The sequence below is a fragment of the Camarhynchus parvulus genome, chromosome 18 (genome assembly GCF_901933205.1).
Source record: "Camarhynchus parvulus chromosome 18, STF_HiC, whole genome shotgun sequence".
Lineage (NCBI taxonomy): Eukaryota > Metazoa > Chordata > Aves > Passeriformes > Thraupidae > Camarhynchus > Camarhynchus parvulus.
In genome coordinates, this window is record NC_044588.1 from 10187014 (window position 1) to 10206724 (window position 19711).

The window sequence follows — 19711 nt, forward strand, 5'->3', positions numbered from 1 at the left end:
TGCACACAGATCTCCTGGGACCAGAGAAGCTGGGGGAAGGAAACCTGCAATAAGCACAGAGCATTTGTACAGGCTTTAGGCTAAATCCTTCCCTCCCTGGGTAGCAGCACTGCAAAGCTGTTTCCTGGAGTCTTGTTATTCCTTTTCAGGCTGGGACGCTGCAGCTGGCAGCAGGGCTGGATTAGGAAAGGGGAGAGAGAAGCCTGGCCTGCTGAGCTGGGTGAGCTGGGCTGGCAACCAGAGGCTTTGCTTCAGCAAAGGTCAGGGTGACAATCCAGCATCTCCAGGCCAGTAGCCCAGAATGGCTCTGGGAGGAGAATGAAGGAGGAACTGGTGCCTTCAGCCTTATTCCACTCAGAATCCCAGGACTGGCCAGGTTGGTGTCTTGAGGGTCTGGAGAAGGGATCCTCACTGCAGCCCTGGAATCCCACCAGAACCAAGGCCCTGGGGCAGCTCCTGCAGCTCCTTCCCAAAGCACTCCCTGGTGGATCTCATGTGGTGTCTCCTGGGACCACCCCAAGTAATGGTGTCTGTCAGAAGGGAGCTGACACTGCAAGGGACACAAGAAATGGCCTGGTATTCTCCAGGAAACAAATGACAAGGCTGTCCCCAAGCACCAGGAAGGGTGGACTCAGACCCAAAGGTCTGGATTTGAGGTGTCTGCCTTCAACCCAGAGACAGTGGAGAAGTCAAAGGTGGGGATCTGCCATCATCCACATCCCACACGCTGTGGAGCTGAAGTCTTGGGTTTTTTTGCCTTTACCTCCCACTCAAGGATTAGGAGCCAAGTACATTTCTCATTGCACCCAGCACATGAGAGGAGGAGAGGCAGCGTGGGAGGGCACGGGAGGAGTGGGAGAAGCCATTGGCAGGTGGGTACAGACCCCGCAGGAACCTGGCATGCCACAAGCAGAGGCTTGGAGGGCCTGGAAACCCATCCTCACCCTCTGCAGCTGGCATGGAGGATGGCTGGAACAAGCAATTGATCTCTTCCTGCTGTGCAGAAGCTCTGGGAGAAGCAGGCCCAAGCTCAGCAGGGACAGGGCACCACAGCGTCACCCCATCACAGGGACAGGACCACAGGAAGGAGATGGAAAGCAGGAGGGCTGTGATGCTCAGCTGGTGAGGGGAGAGAGATCAGGGTGTTGAATCACCTGAGAGAGATGGATTGATTTCTTCAGTATGGATCATGCAGGCTGACCCCACCTCAGTGTCTGCACTGGCCATGGGGACAGAATTCTCTGTCCCCCTCCCTGAGCCCCACAGGCCTGGAGCGCCCTGTCTGGGCAGCATGCACCGTGCTGAGCTCCCCCTGGGGCCAGCAGGCAGCAGTGGTGTCCAGGCAGCATCTCCCTCCTTCTGGAACAAGTCGCCTCCTAACCCCAAGCCCTGGAGAGCAACAGTCATGGGAAACCATGGAAACCGTGGCAGGCACGTGACAGCGTGCGCTGCACTCCTGCCCTTGATTTATGTCCCACCTCTGGGACCAGAGGCAGAAACGCAGGGCTCTTGGGATGGTTTGGGATTTTGAGGCAGTGGAGAATCCCTCCCCACCTCCTTTTGTGGAGCAGGATGGCAGGGCTGGGCTCCTGCCAGGGCCAGGCGTGGTGAGCCCAGGGAAGGAGGCAGAAACCTGGAAAAGGCTGGGGGATTTCTCACTTACTTTTCTAATGTTTTCTAATATTTCTTAATTGAGACTTCTGAGCCCAGACATTTTGACTCCTGGTACCAGGGAGTGAGGAAAAGCTCCTGCTGCACCCAGGCACCACACGCCAGGCTCTGAGCCCAGGGTGGACTAAGACACCAGGTACAATAGCTCAAAGATTTCTTTTCTTTAAGCACACAGCAGGTGATAACCACAATTTGACCCAGATTATCCCCTCAGTGTTCACATTGGTCAGTATTTGATTTTTCCCCTGTTTGAAAGGGGATGTTTTCCCCTTGCACTGCACTGCAGTTTTGCTCAGGGTTTAAGCTGGGTCTCTTTGGGTTTCAGCCTGATCTAAAGCACCTCTTCCCCTGCACCTCAAGGGAAGGTGATAAGCTCAGCTGTGCCATCCCCAGTCCAGAGGGATTTCTCTGCTGCCTGGGGACATTATTTGAGCTGGGGCTCATGGTTGTTCATCCCAATGTGGCTAATGGGCAAAACGCACATGCCAACATGGTGAAAATCTGATGATTCAGCAGCTGCTGGTGGAGTTATTGAACAATTCCTGACCTTTGGCAGGATTGGGCTGGCCACACTGCTCTGTTGTCACCCTGTCAGCAGCTCCCAGCTGAGCTTTGCTCTTGAACCAAGTGGTTCAAGGCTGCGTGGAGCTCCCAGTCTGTCCCAGCACGTGTTCCCTGGGGGACCCACAGCGCGGGATCTGTGGGCAGCATGTTCCCCACCAGCTCTCATTAGCTCTGCAAGAGCAAATCTGCTGACACCACCAGTCTGGCGGCTGCTATTGGGGAGGTGGCCAAGGCTGGTTTGGAGGAGAAATACAGCAAAAAGCCTCGACAGCTCTGCAATAGCAAAGCTCCAGCTCCTCAAGGGGCTCAGCCGCCCCCCCAGGCTGCCAGAGCGGCACCCGCAGCCCGTCTGTCCGTCTGTCTGCCCGTCTGCCCTGGCAGGGTGTGCAGGGCGCACCCGCAGCTCCGCTGGTCTCTGACCCCCCCGGGGCACTCGCGGTTCTTACAAGTCTCTGTGGGATTCTCCTGCTCTCTGTGCTACTGGACTGTGCTGTGGGTTTAACATGCCGGATTGTCAGCGAGCTGGGAATGGCATTTGGGGAAAAACCAGCCCCAAAAGCACACCCACGGAGGCGGCGGGAAGCCTGGAGTGGAGGTGTTCCCTGCCAGGGCGCTGCCAGGAGCGATGCAATCCACAATAATACCTTCCTTTCACCAGTGCCTCAACTCTGGATCCCTTTCAGCTGGGTCGTGCCACAAGAAGGGAGAGCAAAATCTCAGCATTAAAAAGTCCCCATGGGACAGACCATGATCTCTTTTGGGGGGCAGAGAGATCCTCTCTCGACCCGCATCTCTTCACAACCCAAGAATTGGAGGTGAGGGGTCTGTCCTTCCAAACATCCCCTCCTGCAAAATCAGGGAGTGCAAAGAGCAGAGCCGGGGCAGAACTCGGCGCAGCCGGCGGTTGGGCTAACTTTAACTCAGCACTCTGGATTCTGAATTTCCTCTGAGCTGTTTACAAAGGGCTGAAAAAAAAAAAACTTCCAGCACTACCTCCCCCCGCCAGCCCCGTCCTGATGTTGCCCAGAACATCTCTCTCATCCCTCCCTTTCAGGGAGGAAAAAAAAAAAGGAAAGGAGGGAGGAGTGGGAGAGAGGAGGAGAGAGGGAGAAAGTGAGCTCACGTTCACACATTGGTGAAGAGGCTGGTCTTGCAATGCCTTTGAATATTTTACTTTTAGGCAGTTCCTCATCAGTCAGCCACACACATCCGAGGCGAGCTGAAGCTAACTACAGCCATGGGCAGCACTAGGAGATCTCACATCTAATCGCACGCATCATTCCTCCGGGATATTCTTTAAATTCCATATCCAAACACGCTGACAGGCAGCTGCACTCACACACACACACACACACATACACACACACACACATCCACACGTCGCAGAGCCGCCGAGCAAACACCTTGTCTCCTCTCACAGGATATACCCGCTCACACACATCTCTCTTTATCTCCTCCTGGCTTCCCGGAGGATCCTGCCGGCTGTTTTTCATGGAGAAAGTCCAGGGAGAAATGGAGATTGAGAGATGGGAAAGAAGTGAAGAAATTTCAGACGCAGAAAAAAAGGTTATTCAAGAGATATGGAGCAGAGTATATGCAAACTGCGAGGACGTTGGGGTCTCCATACTCATCAGGTATTTAAAAAAACAAATCAAAAAAAAAAAAAGGAAGCAGCAAATCCAACTGAATCTCTATATAGCTCAGAAAGAGGCAGAACAATATATAGAACTGAGTGGAGATGAATGACAGCGAGTGGGGAGCTGGCTGGGTGTATTTGCTGCCTGGGAGCCGGGAGGGATTCACAGCGCTCCTCGGATTCCCACACCTTTGAGCCGGGTGGCAGCGGCGGGGGGAGCAGGGGAGCCTTGCCGGGGGCTTTGGGGGGAGCTGCTCCATGCTAAGGTCACCTTAACCCGGGGCTGGGGGGCGGCGGAGGCGGGGGGAGCGCAGCCCCGGTGCGGGCGGGTCGGGGCTCCGGGGTTTTTGGCCCCCGCAGGGAGGGCGTGCGGATGGCACGGGTCCGGAGCAGGCTGGCGGGTGAAATAATGCGAGTTGGGAGCCAAGATAAAAGCCAAGCAGGTGTGTCTCCCAGGGCACCATCTGTCCCTCCGGCGGCAGCGTCGGCGGGAAGGAGAGCGATGAAGTTGGAAGGGGCTGCGGGGGGCACGGGCGGGAGAGGGGCAGGGGGGGACAGCAGCCCCGGAGGGGCGTGTGGAGCATCTCCCGATGGCAGTGGGGCACAGAGAGCCGCTCAAAGCTCTGCACCTGCAGCCAGAGCAGGGGAGATGCTCTGGAGGTGGGGGTTCTTGTGCTGTCTGGGAGTAAAACAATATCCAGGTACCTCGGGAAAGAGCCAAGTGGGAATCCCACAGGGTCCCGCTGGCACTGGGAGTTTGGGGTATCAGTGGGGTATGGCACCAACAGGCTGTTTCCCTTAGTGAAGAGGGCAAGGAGAGGGGCAGGTGAGATGCCTGCAATGGCCAAATGGCAAACAGCGAAGATCCTGTCCAGAGCCACCCCACTCATCCCTGGGGTCAGCAATGCTGGGATGTCCCCAGTCAGACCCCACCTGGCCCAAAACCAGGCACCCCAGGGATGGGTTGTGTCCTTCCCGTTTTCTCCTGAACCAGGGCACTGTGGGTGTGCAGGGAACCCCTTGGAAGGATGTGCTGTTCACTAATAATCATCTGAAAGTTTTCCCATTGACTGAGCTAAAGCTCTGAGCCCACGGGGTCTGCAGGGAGCAGAGCCTCCCTGGACATCACAAGGAGCAGAGCCAGTTTCCCTGCAGGCTCACTGCCAGCACTGCAATGGGATTTTCTTACCAAGACCCCTCTGCAGATTCCAAAATGACAGTGGAGCCCCCTCTCCACCTCCTTCACAAACATTTCCTTCTCTCAGAGCCAGCTGATGGCTGAGCCCATTCTCCCGTGGCCCCCAGTCTGTGTGGGCAGTCAGGGCAGTCAGGAAGTGTGACAGCTCCAAGGCTGGGGACACCAAACCTACCTAGGCTGGCTCTGAAGCAGACATGGCAGAGATCTGGGGGTTATAAGATTCCCCTCAGCCCCATTCCAGGAGGTTGAGCTCGCGGCTTGGTCACCAGCCATGCATGGCCATCCCCTTGCCCAGCATCTGGGTCATGCCATGGCCCCATCTGCCAGCCCTTCCAGGTGCCCACTGCCCACAGACACAGGGAGGGTGGCTCTGTGCCCACGGCTGGCACTGAGGGACTCATGGCAATGCCATGGGGGATTCACCCAGGGCAACTCATTGCTTTTGGAGTCCCCATAGTGCTTGGAGCAGGGTTGGGCATGAGGAGAATCAAGGTGTGGCCGAGCTCTGGTCCCAGTTCCAACTTTCCCAGCAGAAGTTTTTGGTGCAGTTTGGGGTTTTTTTTTTTTAATGCAGGCAGAGTTGTGCACTGTGGTGAAGGTTTTCTCCTGCTGTGACAACAGGGCAGGACAGAACTGCCTGCTAGGGTGAACCCTGGCTCTTTGGGAGCCTTTACATCCTTAGTCATGGCACGTGCCCTGGCACATCCCAGCTAAACCCACCACCTGCTCCCTCAGCCAGAGCTTCCCTGCGATGCTTGAAGTGAGGTGCATGTCCCTGGGGAGACTGATGCCATTTGGGAGAGGAACCATCCCCTCCAGCAGCGCCGGCTGGAGCAGCAGATCCACAGGGCACAGCCGGTTGGTGTCCCCCCGGTGACAATCCCTGTCCCCAGAGAGCTCTTTGCACTGCTGCTCTGAGCCCCGATGTGAGCTCTGAGCTGCACCTGAGCTCCCTGGGGAAGAAGCACGCGGTGGCCGAAAGCAGGGCAGCCCTGGCCGGGGCTGGGAGAGCAGGGCTGGGGATCCAGGGCAGCCCTGGCCGGGGTTGGGAGAGCAGGGCTGGGGATCCAGGGCAGCCCTGGCCGGGGTTGGGAGAGCAGGGCAGCCCTGGCTGAGGTTGGGAGAGCAGGGCTGGGGATCCAGGGCAGCCCTGGCCGGGGCTGGGAGCACAGGGTAGCCCTGGCCGGCGCTGGAGCCCCGCGTTGCCGCTGCCCCAGCTGTGCTCACAGCTGGCAGAGCCGCGGTGGAAGTGGGTCACGCGTGGGGGCCGCCGGGAGCCCGGGCCGTGATTCAGCAGCTCCAGAGGTCGGGGCTGGGGAGGGGGCAGCGGGCGGTCGCTGAGGGGGTCGGTGCGAGGTGACCCACCCAGAACATTTTGGGTGGGTGCACACACAACGTGCCGGGGGCTGGGAGCTGCCCCAGGCAGCCTCTGCTTCACCAGAACCAGCCTGGTGCTCCTGCTCACCTCGCGAGGGAAACTGAGGCAGAAAGGGGTTGGCACAGGTGTGGCCAGGAGAGAAGGAAGGGGGTGTGTGGCTGTGGACCCCCTTTGGTGCAACCCTCGCTGGCAGAGTGGTGAGAGCAGGCAAATCGGTCCGCACTTTTTGGGGTTGTGACCAGGGACTTGGCTGTGTCTGGTGGCAGAGGGTCTGTCCCTGCTTACCTGCTCCATCCTCCCTCCATCCCTTCAGGGCAGGGAATTACATTTTCCCATGAGGGAAGGGCTGGGGGCTTGCAGCACTTCTGAAATGCATCTGGGGCCTGATCCTGTGCTCCAGGCTGGAGGCAGGGGGGCAATGCCCACCCAAAGGCAGTGATGGGGGATCTGCAGTGCTGCCATCCTGCAGGAACCCAGCCCAGCTCCCTTCGTCCCGAACCAGCATCGCATCCCTCCACCCCCAGCCTTTCCATGCTTTGCAGGTGGGGAAACTGAGGCACAGAGCTTGGCATCATGTTCCCATCCCTCGTGGCTGCTTGCTGAACCCGCAGCAAACCCCTGGGGTCCTGCCCTAGCACGACGAGTCCCTGGTCTCACAGAGCTCTGGGACCCCGGGGGACACAAACAAGGATAATGGGGACTGTGGCTGAGCAGCCACCGGATCCTGGGAATCTGCGCTCTGTGGTTCAAACGATGTCGCTAATTGACAATTTCCTCGGCGGGGAGCCTCGCCCCGGAGGAAGCAGAGGCTCCTCGCCACGCTCATCTTCCTCCCCGGGAGCTCAGGGGCCTCTGCAGGCTCCATCTCACAGCTGCCTTAACCCTTGCTGGAGCTGGGCTGGGGCTGGAGGGGCTGGGGCTGGGGCTGGAGCTGGAGCAGGCTGGGTGGGGCTGGGCTGGGGCTGGCTTGGAGCTGGGGTTGTGGGCTGAGCAGGGCTGGGTGGGGTGGGGTGGAGCTGGAGAGGGGCTGGGGCTGGGGCTGGGGCTGGAGCTGGGGCTGGGGCTGGGGCTGGAGCTGGGGCTGGAGCTGGAGCTGGAGCAGGGGCTGGGGCTGGGGCTGGGGCTGGAGCTGGGCTGGAGCTGGAGCTGGAGCTGGGGCTGGGGCTGGGGCTGGAGCTGGGGCTGGGGCTGGGGCTGGGGCTGGGGCTGGAGCAGGGGCTGGGGCTGGGGCTGGGGCTGGGGCTGGAGCTGGGGCTGGGGCTGGGGCTGGGGCTGGGGCTGGAGCAGGGGCTGGGGCTGGGGCTGGGGCTGGAGCTGGAGCAGGGGCTGGGGCTGGGGCTGGGGCTGGAGCTGGGGCTGGGGCTGGGGCTGGAGCAGGGGCTGGAGCTGGAGCTGGAGCTGGAGCTGGGGCTGGGGCTGGGGCTGGAGCTGGGGCTGGAGCTGGAGCTGGAGCTGGAGCAGGGGCTGGGGCTGGGGCTGGGGCTGGAGCTGGGGCTGGGGCTGGGGCTGGGGCTGGGGCTGGAGCTGGGGCTGGGGCTGGAGCTGGAGCTGGGGCTGGGGCTGGGGCTGGGGCTGGGGCTGGGGCTGGGGCTGGAGCTGGGGCTGGAGTGGAGCTGGAGCTGGAGCAGGGGCTGGGGCTGGGGCTGGGGCTGGAGCTGGGGCTGGGGCTGGGGCTGGGGCTGGGGCTGGGGCTGGAGCTGGGCTGGAGCTGGGGCTGGAGCTGGGGCTGGGGCTGGAGCTGGAGCTGGGGCTGGGGCTGGGGCTGGGGCTGGGGCTGGGGCTGGGGCTGGGGCTGGGGCTGGGGCTGGAGCTGGAGCTGGGGCTGGAGCAGGGGCTGGAGCTGGGGCTGGGGCTGGAGCTGGAGCTGGAGCTGGGGCTGGAGCAGGGGCTGGAGCTGGGGCTGGGGCTGGAGCAGGGGCTGGGGCTGGGGCTGGAGCTGGGGCTGGGGCTGGGGGGGGCTGGAGCTGGAGTGGAGCTGGAGCTGGAGCTGGGGCTGGGGCTGGGGCTGGAGCAGGGGCTGGGGCTGGAGCTGGGGCTGGAGCTGGAGCAGGGGCTGGGGCTGGAGCAGGGGCTGGGGCTGGGGCTGGAGCTGGAGCAGGGGCTGGGGCTGGAGGCTGGGGCTGGGGCTGGGGCTGGGGCTGGGGCTGGAGCTGGGGCTGGGCTGGAGCTGGGGCTGGGGCTGGGGCTGGGGCTGGGGCTGGAGCTGGAGCAGGGGCTGGGGCTGGAGCTGGGGCTGGGGCTGGGGCTGGAGCTGGAGCAGGGGCTGGGGCTGGGGCTGGAGCTGGGGCTGGGGCTGGGGCTGGGGCTGGGGCTGGAGCTGGGGCTGGGGCTGGGGCTGGGGCTGGGGCTGGGGCTGGGGGAGCTGGGGCTGGGGCTGGGGCTGGGGCTGGGGCTGGAGCTGGGGCTGGGGCTGGGGCTGGGGCTGGGGCTGGGGCTGGGGCTGGAGCAGGAGCTGGGGCTGCTCACCTGGAGCTGGGGCTGGGGCTGGGGCTGGGGGGCTGGAGCTGGAGCTGGGGCTGGGGCTGCTATGGAGCGGGGCTGGGGCTGGGGCTGGAGCAGGGGCTGGGGCTGGGGCTGGAGCTGGGGCTGGGGCAGGGGCTGGGGCTGGGGCTGGGGCAGGGGCTGGGGCTGGAGCAGGAGCTGGGGCTGGGGCTGGGGCTGGGGCTGGAGCTGGGGCTGGGGCTGGGGCTGGAGCTGGAGGTGGGGCTGGGGCTGGGGCTGGGGCTGGAGCTGGGGCTGGGGCTGGGGCTGGGGCTGGAGCAGGAGCTGGGGCTGGGGCTGGGGCTGGGGCTGGGGCTGGGGCTGGGGCTGGAGCTGGGGCTGGAGCAGGGGCTGGGGCTGCTCACCTGGGGCTGTGCCTCCTTCTGAGATGTTCCCAAGTGGGCTGGCTGGGAGCCCTGGGCTGAAGCTCCTCTGTAGCCTCCCCCTGCCCCTGCCACGTTGCTGTGCCTCAGTTTCCCCATCTGTTATTCAGGCATCATTCCTTTTTGACCCCTCTCTCAGCACAGAGCTCCCAGGGCAGCCTTCAGGGCCTGCAGTGCAGTGCAGGAGCCCTCACCCCGTGACTGTCCCTCCCCAGGGTCCCCCTTTGCTCCTTCCAATAGTTTATTTGCTATACTGTGACACAGAGCTGGGAAATGCAAACACCCGGGGGTGGCTCAGCCTTTTGCAGCACACAGGAGCTGAGAGCACCCTGGGCTGAACATCAGAGGGGGTTTGGGACCCTCTGTCCTTTGCAGACCCCAGCTAATCCCAGCACCCCAGGGCTGAAAGCTCAGCCTGTCCCGGCCGCACGCTCCCACACCCACACACACGTACACAGGCACAGATGTGAGAGCACAGAACTTTATGGATTCCAGAGGGGATAAAACCCAGGGATAGTTTCTATAGATCCCAGGAGAATCTGGACCAATGGTGATGCCATGCCAAGTGCAGGCAGTGTGACCTGGCTCAGCCACCGCAGGCTGTGCCACCTCCACAGGGCTTCTCCATCCCTCTGTTCCCTCTGTCTGCACTTCAGAGCCGTCAGCTTTCCAAATTTCCACCTTCTCCATTGCTCCTGATGTGCTCTTTCCCCCTCAAGTGGTGTAGGAGGGGAAGCAAAAGGTTTGCCAACACAGAATCAGGCCCCTGGATTTTGGATTTTGGTTGCTGCTTAGTCTGAGCAAACACACCTGGATTCAGACACTTTGCAAAGAGCTTTAAAATATGAAAGCACTCCTTGGATGCCAGACGTTATTGTGAGTTCTAGGTTAAAATAGCAAAAAAATCTGACTAATGAGTCTGGCAATGCAGAAAAACCTTTTTTATTTTTCCAGCTGAATCAAAAAAGTATGGGTTGAATCTACCCAAAAATGGCATTTAAAGAAGTGATTTTGCAGCTACCCCCAAAGCCAACATGTGTTTTGTGGAGGCGTCCTTAGGGAAAGGCTCCGTTCCTGGCTGATGAAGGACACATTTCAGGGCAAAGTGGCTCAGGGAGATGCAATATCTCTCTCTGGAAAGGGCCCAGTGAAGAGCAGCAGCAGTGTCCCTGTCCCACACTCATGAATGGCTGTGAGAGATGTTTTGGGAGATGTTTTTGTGGAGACAAGGAGAGGCAGGGAGCAGCAGGGCTCTGCTCTGCTGGCACAGGCACACACAGGGGACATTTCCCAACCTAACAACCACTCCATGAGCACTGAGGGGGCGAGCGAGGGTTTAAAAAGCTCAGTCTCAAAACAGCCCCTTCTCCTGCCACTGCATTGTGTCTGACCACAGCTCCCAGCACCAGCCCTGCCGAGGCAGCTGGGTGGGGATCCCTGTGGCACAACCTCGGCGCTGCCAGCAGCTCTTGGGATATCCAGAGCCTTCCCCATGGCCAAGGATGGCAGTAGGAGAGCTGGGAATGTTATGGAGATGAGGATTAGTGGGATTCCTAGGAGGGATGAGCTTGAAAATTGGTCAAAGAAGCTTAAGTTCATGGTCGGGTTCAGGGGGTAGTGCTTGGAGCGATGGGTGGCTTGCTAGAGGGGGGAATTATTGATACGAATGACAGAAGTTTGGGTTGGATAATTAAAGAGAAATGTGGCACAACCTGGGGGCTGCCAGCAGCTCTTGGGATACCCAGAGGAGAGCCTTCCCCATGCCCCCTGTCCCCGTGCTGCCCTTGCATCACTTCCCAGCCACGTGGGGGTCAAAAACCCCACTCGGCCCCCCGAGAGCCCCGAGGATATCCGTGACCAAGGAGAGCACAGAGGGTGAGCAGTGTGCCCGGGCAGTTTCCCTGGCTGTGGCTAAGGACGGGTCGGTCCGAGCGGTGACAATTCCCCTCCAGAGCAGGCGGGGAGCGCCGAGCCCCGCAATGAGGCTGCGGGAGCTTCGGGGCTCATTGAGGGCAGGGAAATGTCAGGACAGCCCCGGCCAGGCTGGCAGGGTGCCTGGGGAACGCTGAGTGCTGGCTGGCTGGTGATCCTGCCCGTGCTGAGCTGGCTGGAAATCACCAAGGGAGCGTTGGAGGGGAGAGGTGGTGATGGGCACCAGCCACACACAGGTTCACAGTGTGAGTGGAGCATGGACCACGTCCCTGTGGATGGGTCCTACCCACCTCTGTACCCAGCCGGGGGTGTTCTTCCAGCTCCAAGGGAGGTAGGTCTCCAGAGACACGTGGGGAAGCCACTTTGGTGCTGTCAATTCACTTCTCCTGTGAAAGATGTCCTTAGCCCTGCCCTAAAGGTTCAGCCGTGCTCGGGCTGAATACACATGGGTGGTAGGGAAAAACAACAGCAATGAGGACTTGGAGGTGTGAGCTGTGCACACAGAAGCGAGCAGGACCTGCCCCTGGGGGTTCCTAGCTCATGTCCAGGGGTATTTGGTGGAATCTTTGGTGAAGAATCTGCTCCCAGCCTCTCTGGGGTGTTCTGGTCCCTCTGCCCAGGGCCCTGGGGCAGCACAGACCCTGAGCACAGTTCAGTGCTGTGCTGGATTCTGCTCCCAAGGCTCTGCAGTGGGATGTGGGCTTCACCTGGAGGAAGGCCAGCTACACCTTTCTCTCGGCTGTAGAAGAAGTTGAATTTAGCACTAGTGTGTGGATGTAGGGCTTGGCCCTTTTCCCTCCAGCCCTCCCATGGCAGAGCTGGAGATGTTTCCCACCACCATCTCCACCTGTCCAGGAGCTTTCAGAGAGAGGACACAGGAGCAGGCAGGCACCATCCTCTTCCTACTCACTGGATTTGCCTTTTTCTGCCTTGCTGAGCTGTGGAATCAACATGGCTGAGACCTTCCTCACCCTGGGCTGGTTAAACCCCTAGGCAGCCCCAGCAGCCTGAAAAGGGGGTGGTGGGCTACAGGTGGCTGGGAGGAGCAGGGGGAACATGCAGGCAAAGCTGTGAGCCAGCCCTCAGCATAATAATAAATAGCAGCAGCACACAGCACCTGCCTACCCATTATCAGCTGCTTTGTGGGCATCCCAGAGAGGAGCTGGAAGGAGAGGTTTGAAAGGGACACAGAGGCTCCAGGCTGCCTTAGAGTTTCTCCCACGTAGAGGGACGAGGCGAGAGAAAACATGAAAGCATTGGTAGGTTGAGTCACCAACCCTGGAGGGATTTAAGAGATGTGTAGACGTGGCTCTTGGGGATGTGTTTTAGTGGTGGGCTTGGCAGTGCTGGGTTAAGAGTTGGACTTGGTGATCCTAAAGGCCTCTTCCAACCAAAATGATTGTGTGGAATCTAGAAACAAAGCAGTCTCCAAGTGCTGGCTGGGGGTTCAGCTGAAGCCTCCCAGCAGATCTGAGGGCTCACGAGCATTTTCACCCCACAGTTTGCAAACAGGGGAAGTGAAGCAGCAAGGACTTAGGTGCTCGGGGGGACCAGGCAGCGCCCAGGTGTCCTCTTTCCACCTGAGAAGGCAAGGATGTGGCTGGGCTTGGAGGTTTCCTCCATGCAGGATTTGCTCTGTATGCTCTGGGGAGAGGGAGGAAGCTGGGGGAGATGGAGGAGAGGCCTCTCCTCCCTAACAGAAAACAGGTTTCCAGTAACTGCAGTGGGTTTGCACCTTAATTATTTCCTTTGGCTCTGCTACTGGGAATGGTTGTGTCCTTAAAGTTGTTACAAGGGCAAAAGAGAGAGGAAAAGCAATCCTGACATCCTGTCCTCTGGGTCCAGATGTAGCTGGCAGAGTACAAATTAGCGGGTGGAGAATGGAATCGCTTAAAAAGAAATTTAATGAGATCGGTATGCAGGCATCTGGTTCCTATCAATCATCATTTTGTGTGATATGCAATGGTAAATATCATCTTTTAATGACTCTGATGGAGAAAAAAAGCCCAAACCACACACACGCACACATAATGATCCAAAAACCTTCCAGAGCCCGAGAGGTTTGAACTCTCCAAATTTTCTGTAGATGGAAAAACCCCAACAGACACCTCTTCTAACTCACTATTGTTGGATTATTTTATTTCTTTTTTTTTTTCCTCCTTTCCTCTGGTTATATTTAACCTTTGTGTTAAATTAATCTTCTGTGTTTATTAACAAGTACCACTGAGTGAGCCTCCTTCCCTTTTCCTTGTGCTTTGACAGCTCAAATATTTGCTCCAGGCTGAAGTTCTTGCTGCAGGCGCCTGCTGCTCTCCAAGGAGAGGTGGCTGCAGGTCTCTGGCCATCCATAGGTTTGCTCCTGGAGATGTTTTGGGCTTCTCTGTTTCAGTTCTCCACCAAAGAAATCCAGCAGAGACAGGATTGAGCACATGGGCTGAGGGTTTGCTGGTTTTACATCCCCCGGGAAAGCTGCTGGGCTCAGCTCCCACAGGGGCATCAGCCTGAGGGTCTGCAAAGCAGGGGCATGTTGGAAACCAAGTATTTGGATATTTCATTGGTCTGGTCTCATGCAGGTTGGGGTATTTTGAAGGTTTAACCAGGCTTTGCTCCTGGCATATCTGGCCAAAAGTGGGAGAGGTGGAGGTGATGGTCCCAGGGTCTCTGTTTGGCCCTTCTCTTGTTGGGGACACACTGTAAATCCTCATGATGCAGAGGTCAGTCCCCCCTTGCTATTCCCTTCGTGGTTCAGACCAGGAATTTTTCTCAACTCGTTTCCCATGCCTTGAGAACGTGCTGCCCTTCAGCTGAGGTCAAGCACAGCTTTTCAGGGAGCTTCCCATGGTTTGGGGTTCGGAGGCTGGGGCACGCAGGGAGCAGCTGGCAGCCTCCATTCCCTGGCTGGGGCAGCAGGAACCACTTCCAGTGCCATCCCTGGCTCCCAGTGCCTGGAGGGAGCCTGTGAAGGGCAGAGATCCACTGAGGGATGGTCAAACCCACAGGATGGTCCCTGCTGGGGCTGGAGGGCTTTGCTGGCTGACTGCAGCTGCAACAGCTTGAAGAGAGGTGGGGAGGGATGGGATGAGGGCAGAGGGATGCTGAGTCCAGCTGGAAATAATGGTTCTATTAAACCAGAGTGGAACATTTGCCCTTCTGTGGGGAAATGCCCAGGGCAGCAGAAGTCTGAGATGCTGGGAATGAGGTTGCCTGGGAAGCCCTGGGCAGCTCCATCCCCCAGCACCTCTCTGACAGCTCTGGGCTGAAGGACTGAGCATCTCTGTGGCAGCAGGAGCTGGAGACAGCCAGGCCTGGGAGTGATTTCTCCCGACAGGGACCAGATGTGCTGGGGGGAGGAGGCTGCGCAACAACAAGAGGAGTTTTGTCATGGGTCACCTCTGGGTTTCAAAAGCAACACCTCATCTCCCCCTTCCACCTTCCTTCCTCCCCCACCCTTTCTGCCACACATTCTTCACACCTCCAAAACCTATTTTGGGCCATCTGATGAATCCCAGCTGCCTGGGGAAGCAGCAGGAGCCGTGGTGCACTCCAGGCACAGCTTCAGCCGCTTCCTTGGCAATGCCCCCAAGCTTTCACAAGCCAAGGGAGCGGGGGAAGGAAGGGAGGGAGGGGAGGAAAAGGAGGATAACAAACTGGTAAAGGAGCCTGGTACTCAATATTGTGATTATTCACTGAGTGGTGAGTGGGGGAGAGGATCCCACCTGGTTCTGGAGAGAAGGAGTGATGGCTGGAGGGAGAGGTGGGATGGCTTCAGGCTCCTGTGGTTTGGGATGGTGCTTGGGAAGGGGGTTGGGGAGGGGAGCAGGGAGTCTGCCTGGAGCCAGGAGTGATGGGGACAGCCTGGGAGAACTGTGCTGCCTCCTGAGCATCCTTCAGCAGCCCAGGAGCCAGGGAGAGCCCCGTAGGAGGGAGGGAGCTGGGTGACAGTGGGGAAGCAGCACTGATGTGGTTCATCCTGCACAAATTCAGTGGAAGGGGGTGGTTAATGTGAGTCAAGTGTCAGCCCCAGCTGCAATCCTGGCATGGGTGGTGTTGGCACTGGTGGCTCCAGCCCTGGTCCCTGTTACCTTGTCCCCTTCAAGTCCCTGTCCCCTCCAGCCCTCCACCTCGCTGGGGAGCTCAGCACATCAGCTGTGACCACAACTTCATTTCTTTCAGCTGCATTTCATTGGGGTTGATTTAATCCTGCAGGAAAGAGGGTCCCCAGGACCTCCACAGAGGGGCTGATGAGTTTTTGGAGTATCTTTGTGCTGGGAAAAATGTCCCAAATGAGCAGTGACATCAGCTCAGGCCCTGTGTCCTGCTGGAGGCTCTGGTGGGGCTGGTCCATGAAAGGTGGGGTAGCTTGGACAAGGGGAGACTGGTCTGGGTGCCAATGCAGAAATGAACCCTTGGGAGCAAGGAAGAGAGGCAAGGAGAGGCTGGTTGGGATAAAGAGAGGTTTTCATGCTCATCTCCAGCTCTCAGAGGCAGGATGTGCTCTTTTGATATATGTGGGCACATATCCAGCATCTGGCACGCCTGGGTGGCATCTCTGGGCATCAGGAACTCAGTCTTGCTTCTGCTTTGAGAATGAATATCCAGCTGTGATGACCTTGTAGCAGATGGGGTTTGGGAAAAGACATCAACCTGCTGGTTTCCAGACAGCTGAATGCTGCAGCTCCTGGGGAATTTGATAGGAAAATCAGCCCTGGCTGTGTGAGACACAGGGGATGGATTCCACCATCTCCATCCCCCGTGCTTTGCTTTAACCCCTCAGCCTGCTCTCCCCCTGCTGATGGCATTTCATGTCTGCTCTTTCTGGAAGGTTTTTTGTGAACTTCCCCTCGGCCAAGCAGTACTTCAGCCAGTTCAAGCACATGGAGGACCCTCTGGAGATGGAGAGGAGCCTGCAGCTGCGCAAGCACGCCCGGAGGGTCATGGGGGCCATCAACACCGTGGTGGAGAACCTCAACGACTCTGAAAAGGTCTCCTCTGTGCTGGCCCTGGTGGGCAAGGCCCACGCCCTCAAGCACAAAGTGGAGCCCATCTACTTTAAGGTAAAGGATAGGTGTGACCGTGTTCACAGGGGTCTCAGGTTGAGGATCTGACTCCATGTTTCAGAAGGCTGATTTATTATTTTATGATATATATTATATTAAAACTATACTAAAAGAATAGGAGAAAGGATTTCCTCAGAAGGCCAGCTAAGAATAGAATAAGAAGGAATGATAACAAAGATTTGTGGCTCGGACTCTCTGTCTGAGCCAGCTGGACTGTGATTGGCCATTAATTAGAAACAACCACATGAGACCAATCACAGATCCACCTGTTGCATTCCATAGCAGCAGATAACCATTGTTTACATTTTGTTCCTGAGGCCTCTCAACTTCTCAGGAGGAAAAGTCCTAAGGAAAGGATTTTTCATAAGAGATGTCTGCGACAGATAGGAGCAAAATAACCTTTGGGCTGCTGCAGGAAGAGGGCAGGGGAGCAGGAGCTGTGTGAGCTGGTGCTGCCTGGCCTTGGCTGGGTGTGGGGGCTGCTGGAGTGTCCCACTGTGGCACTGTCCTGTGGAGACCACCATGCCCACACACAGCCAGTGCCAGAGCCCCCAGTGCCTCCCCCTGCCCAGGGAAGCCCACCTGGCTGTGCCCATGTGTGTGGCTGTGTCCCCCTTCTTCTGGAAATTAAGCACGATAGCAGGGACTCAATTAGTTGGCTAATTAGCCCCCCTCCAGCTCTGCTTGGTTTCTTTCTGATGGGAATAACAACACCAAGATCACAGGTTTGATCCCCATTTCAGTCAAGAGTTGGGCTTGATGATGCTCATGGGGCCCTTCCAGCCTGGAATATTCTGTGATTCTGTAAATAATTTGGGGTGCCCAGACTGGGGAGGTGCCTCAGCCTGCCAGCAGCCCCCTCCTCTGCTGCCTGTCCTGGCTGCTCCCAGGGGTGCCACAGACCTCCAGGACATCTGTGTCCTACACACAGCAGCAGGATTCAAGTGCTTTTGTAGGAAAAAAGCTAAATTTGCTGTGAGCAGCTCCCTGGTGAGTTATTAACCCCTTGCTTGCTGTCTGCTTCCCCTCAGAAACTCACTGGTGTGATGCTGGAGGTGATTGCTGAGGAATACCCCAACGACTTCACCCCGGAGGCGCACGGAGCCTGGACCAAGATGAAGACCCTCATCTACACCCATGTGACAGCAGCCTACAAGGAGGTGGGCTGGGCTCAGTACCCCACTGCCACCCTGTGAGCGCCCAGGGGGCCACCAGAGGGGCAGGGAGGGCTCTGCTCCCCCCAGGACTTCGCTCTGGTCTCTTCTCAAGATCTTTGCTCGGTTTGGGGAGCCCGGTAGGGCCAGTTCTGTCAGCTGCCAAGTCACAATTTGATCTCCATGGGGTTTAAAAAGAAAGTAAATAAGCCAAAAAAAAACACAGAACCATGAGGGGTGTGGGTGGGTCGGGGTGAAGCAGTTGCAGGGGACGCTGGAAGGGGATGCAGAGGGTGAGGGGAGAGCTTTGGTTGTTGGCTCCATCTTCCTGTCCTGGCCTGTCCATCACCACCTCCCAAATCCTGCACCTCACTTGCACCATCTCAAAGTCCCTTGCACAAGTGCTGCTGCCCCGTTCACTGATGAACAACACAACCCTCATTTTCCACGTGAGGCCCCTGGCTAAACCTGGCTTGGGGGGCACACCTGGAGCCCCCTGACTGCACCGAGAACTTTGCTTTGCTTTGCACTTTGTGTGTCACCGGGCAGGGCTGACAGTGGGTGCCCATCACCCCGTGCTCCAGGTGGGCAGCAGAGCTCACCTGTCCTGTCACCCACAGCCCCTGTCCTGGGCTGGCTGCTGCAGCCCCTCCTGGGCTGGGAGAGAAGCTCCCCCAGAGCACCAGAGAGGGGAAGGAGGGGGATGCCCCGGGGGGATCCCTCATGGCTCAGAGCATGGTGTGTGGGTGGGATCCCTGTGCCGTAGGTGGGGAGCTGGTGAGTCCCCCCAGTGCCCTGCAGCTCCCTGAGGAGGGACTTGGATGGAGCCTGGTGTGCCCTGGGAGCTGCTGTGCGTAGCTCTGTCCTCTCAGTGACAAGGGGGGGTCAGGCTGTGACTAGGAGGAGGAAAGATGGCACAGACACATCAGGAGGGATTCTGGTTATGAGGAAAGGTCCCTTCTCTGTTAACATGAATAAATACCTTGTGCAGAGCATATTCCTGCCCTCGTGGTGAGACTGGGCTCCTCCAAATAAAGTGCCTGGTAGAAATCAGCCCATGCAGGAGCTGAGTCCCTCCTGGGGACAGCAGTGCTCCTGCCTGTGCCTGACAAAGGCTTCTCCCACACCCCAAACGTGGCTGCAGGGCTTGGAGCGCTCATCCCTCCTCCAACACCAGCTCCTCCTGAACCTCCGGGTCAGTCTGCCTGGTTTGTGCCTCAGTTTCCCCTGCAGATATGAAAAGGGGAGGAGGAGCAGCCCCATTGCCTCCTGCCCACATGTGGTTGGATTCATAACATTTCTGGGAACTGAATGGCAAAGGATTGAGGATGAAATGTCAGATGTGCTGGGAAGCTTTGGAATCCTTGGCACCCAATATTTCCCTGAAGGCCTCTGCTATTTTTAGAGCTCAGGCATTAAGGGCAATGTTATCTGTGGAAGTGGGAGGAGGGTTCCCTTCTGAGATTTCCTCTGGCCTCGCTCCACCGCTGTCCTGGAGAGCTGGCAGCTCCTGAGAGAGCCCAGCTCCTCTCCTGGTGCCAGCTGGACAGGCAGCAAGCCCAGAGCTCCAGCTGGGATCCCCAGAGCCACCCCGGGGCCATCCCTCCTCTGTGGGGGCAGTGGTCACTCCCCCGGGCTGACCTCCCTCCTCCAGAGCAGACAGACAGACAGAAACCCCTGCTTTGCTCACCTGTGCTTTTCACCATCGCCGGGAACAGAACAGGTTTATTGTGTCTCAAAACAGCCCCAGGACTCCAGTAATGTCACTGCAGCCACTCTGGCCTTGCAGTCCTTTCCTTCCTGCATCCCACGGCGCCACTGATGGAGAGGAGCAATGGGGCCTGGGGCAGTGACACCTCCTGGGTGGCAACAACAGCTGGGCACAGCTGTCCTGGGCATGGCAGGGTCCAGGGGGTGTCAAAGGAAGGGACAGGCACAGGGTGACAAGTGATGCTGCTTTGCTCATGGCCTGTCAGAGTCAGCAGCCCCAACATCCAGCCCAGCAGCCTGCACTGCTGGAGGTGCCAAGGCTGCAGCTCCAGCTCACCCTGGGGTGTCACAGAGGCTGCTCAGCCCTCAAACAGCTGCTGCTGCCTGGGGTGGGCGTGGATGGGAGAAGCCTGTTCAGCCATTGACTCCCCTCCAGCGCAGGGCTGGGGAGGGATCCCTTGGATCAAGACTGTTAGGTGATGTCTGTGTGTGTGCACACCACGGCACTCACGAGCTCTGCTGACTCCTGCCAAGGCCTGGGGGCCAG

The 19711-nt window shown here is 58.4% G+C and overlaps 1 protein-coding gene across 1 annotated transcript; it reads left to right on the forward strand.

Annotated features, from left to right (window-relative positions):
• The first annotated feature begins 3356 nt into the window (after positions 1–3356).
• Positions 3357–18450, forward strand: CYGB (cytoglobin). Its single transcript, XM_030962207.1, has 3 exons — positions 3357–3869; positions 16066–16297; positions 17332–18450. The coding sequence occupies exons 1-3, from the start codon at positions 3727–3729 to the stop codon at positions 17494–17496; spliced, it is 540 nt and encodes a 179-aa protein (XP_030818067.1). The 5' UTR covers positions 3357–3726; the 3' UTR covers positions 17497–18450.
• The last annotated feature ends 1261 nt before the right edge of the window (positions 18451–19711 follow it).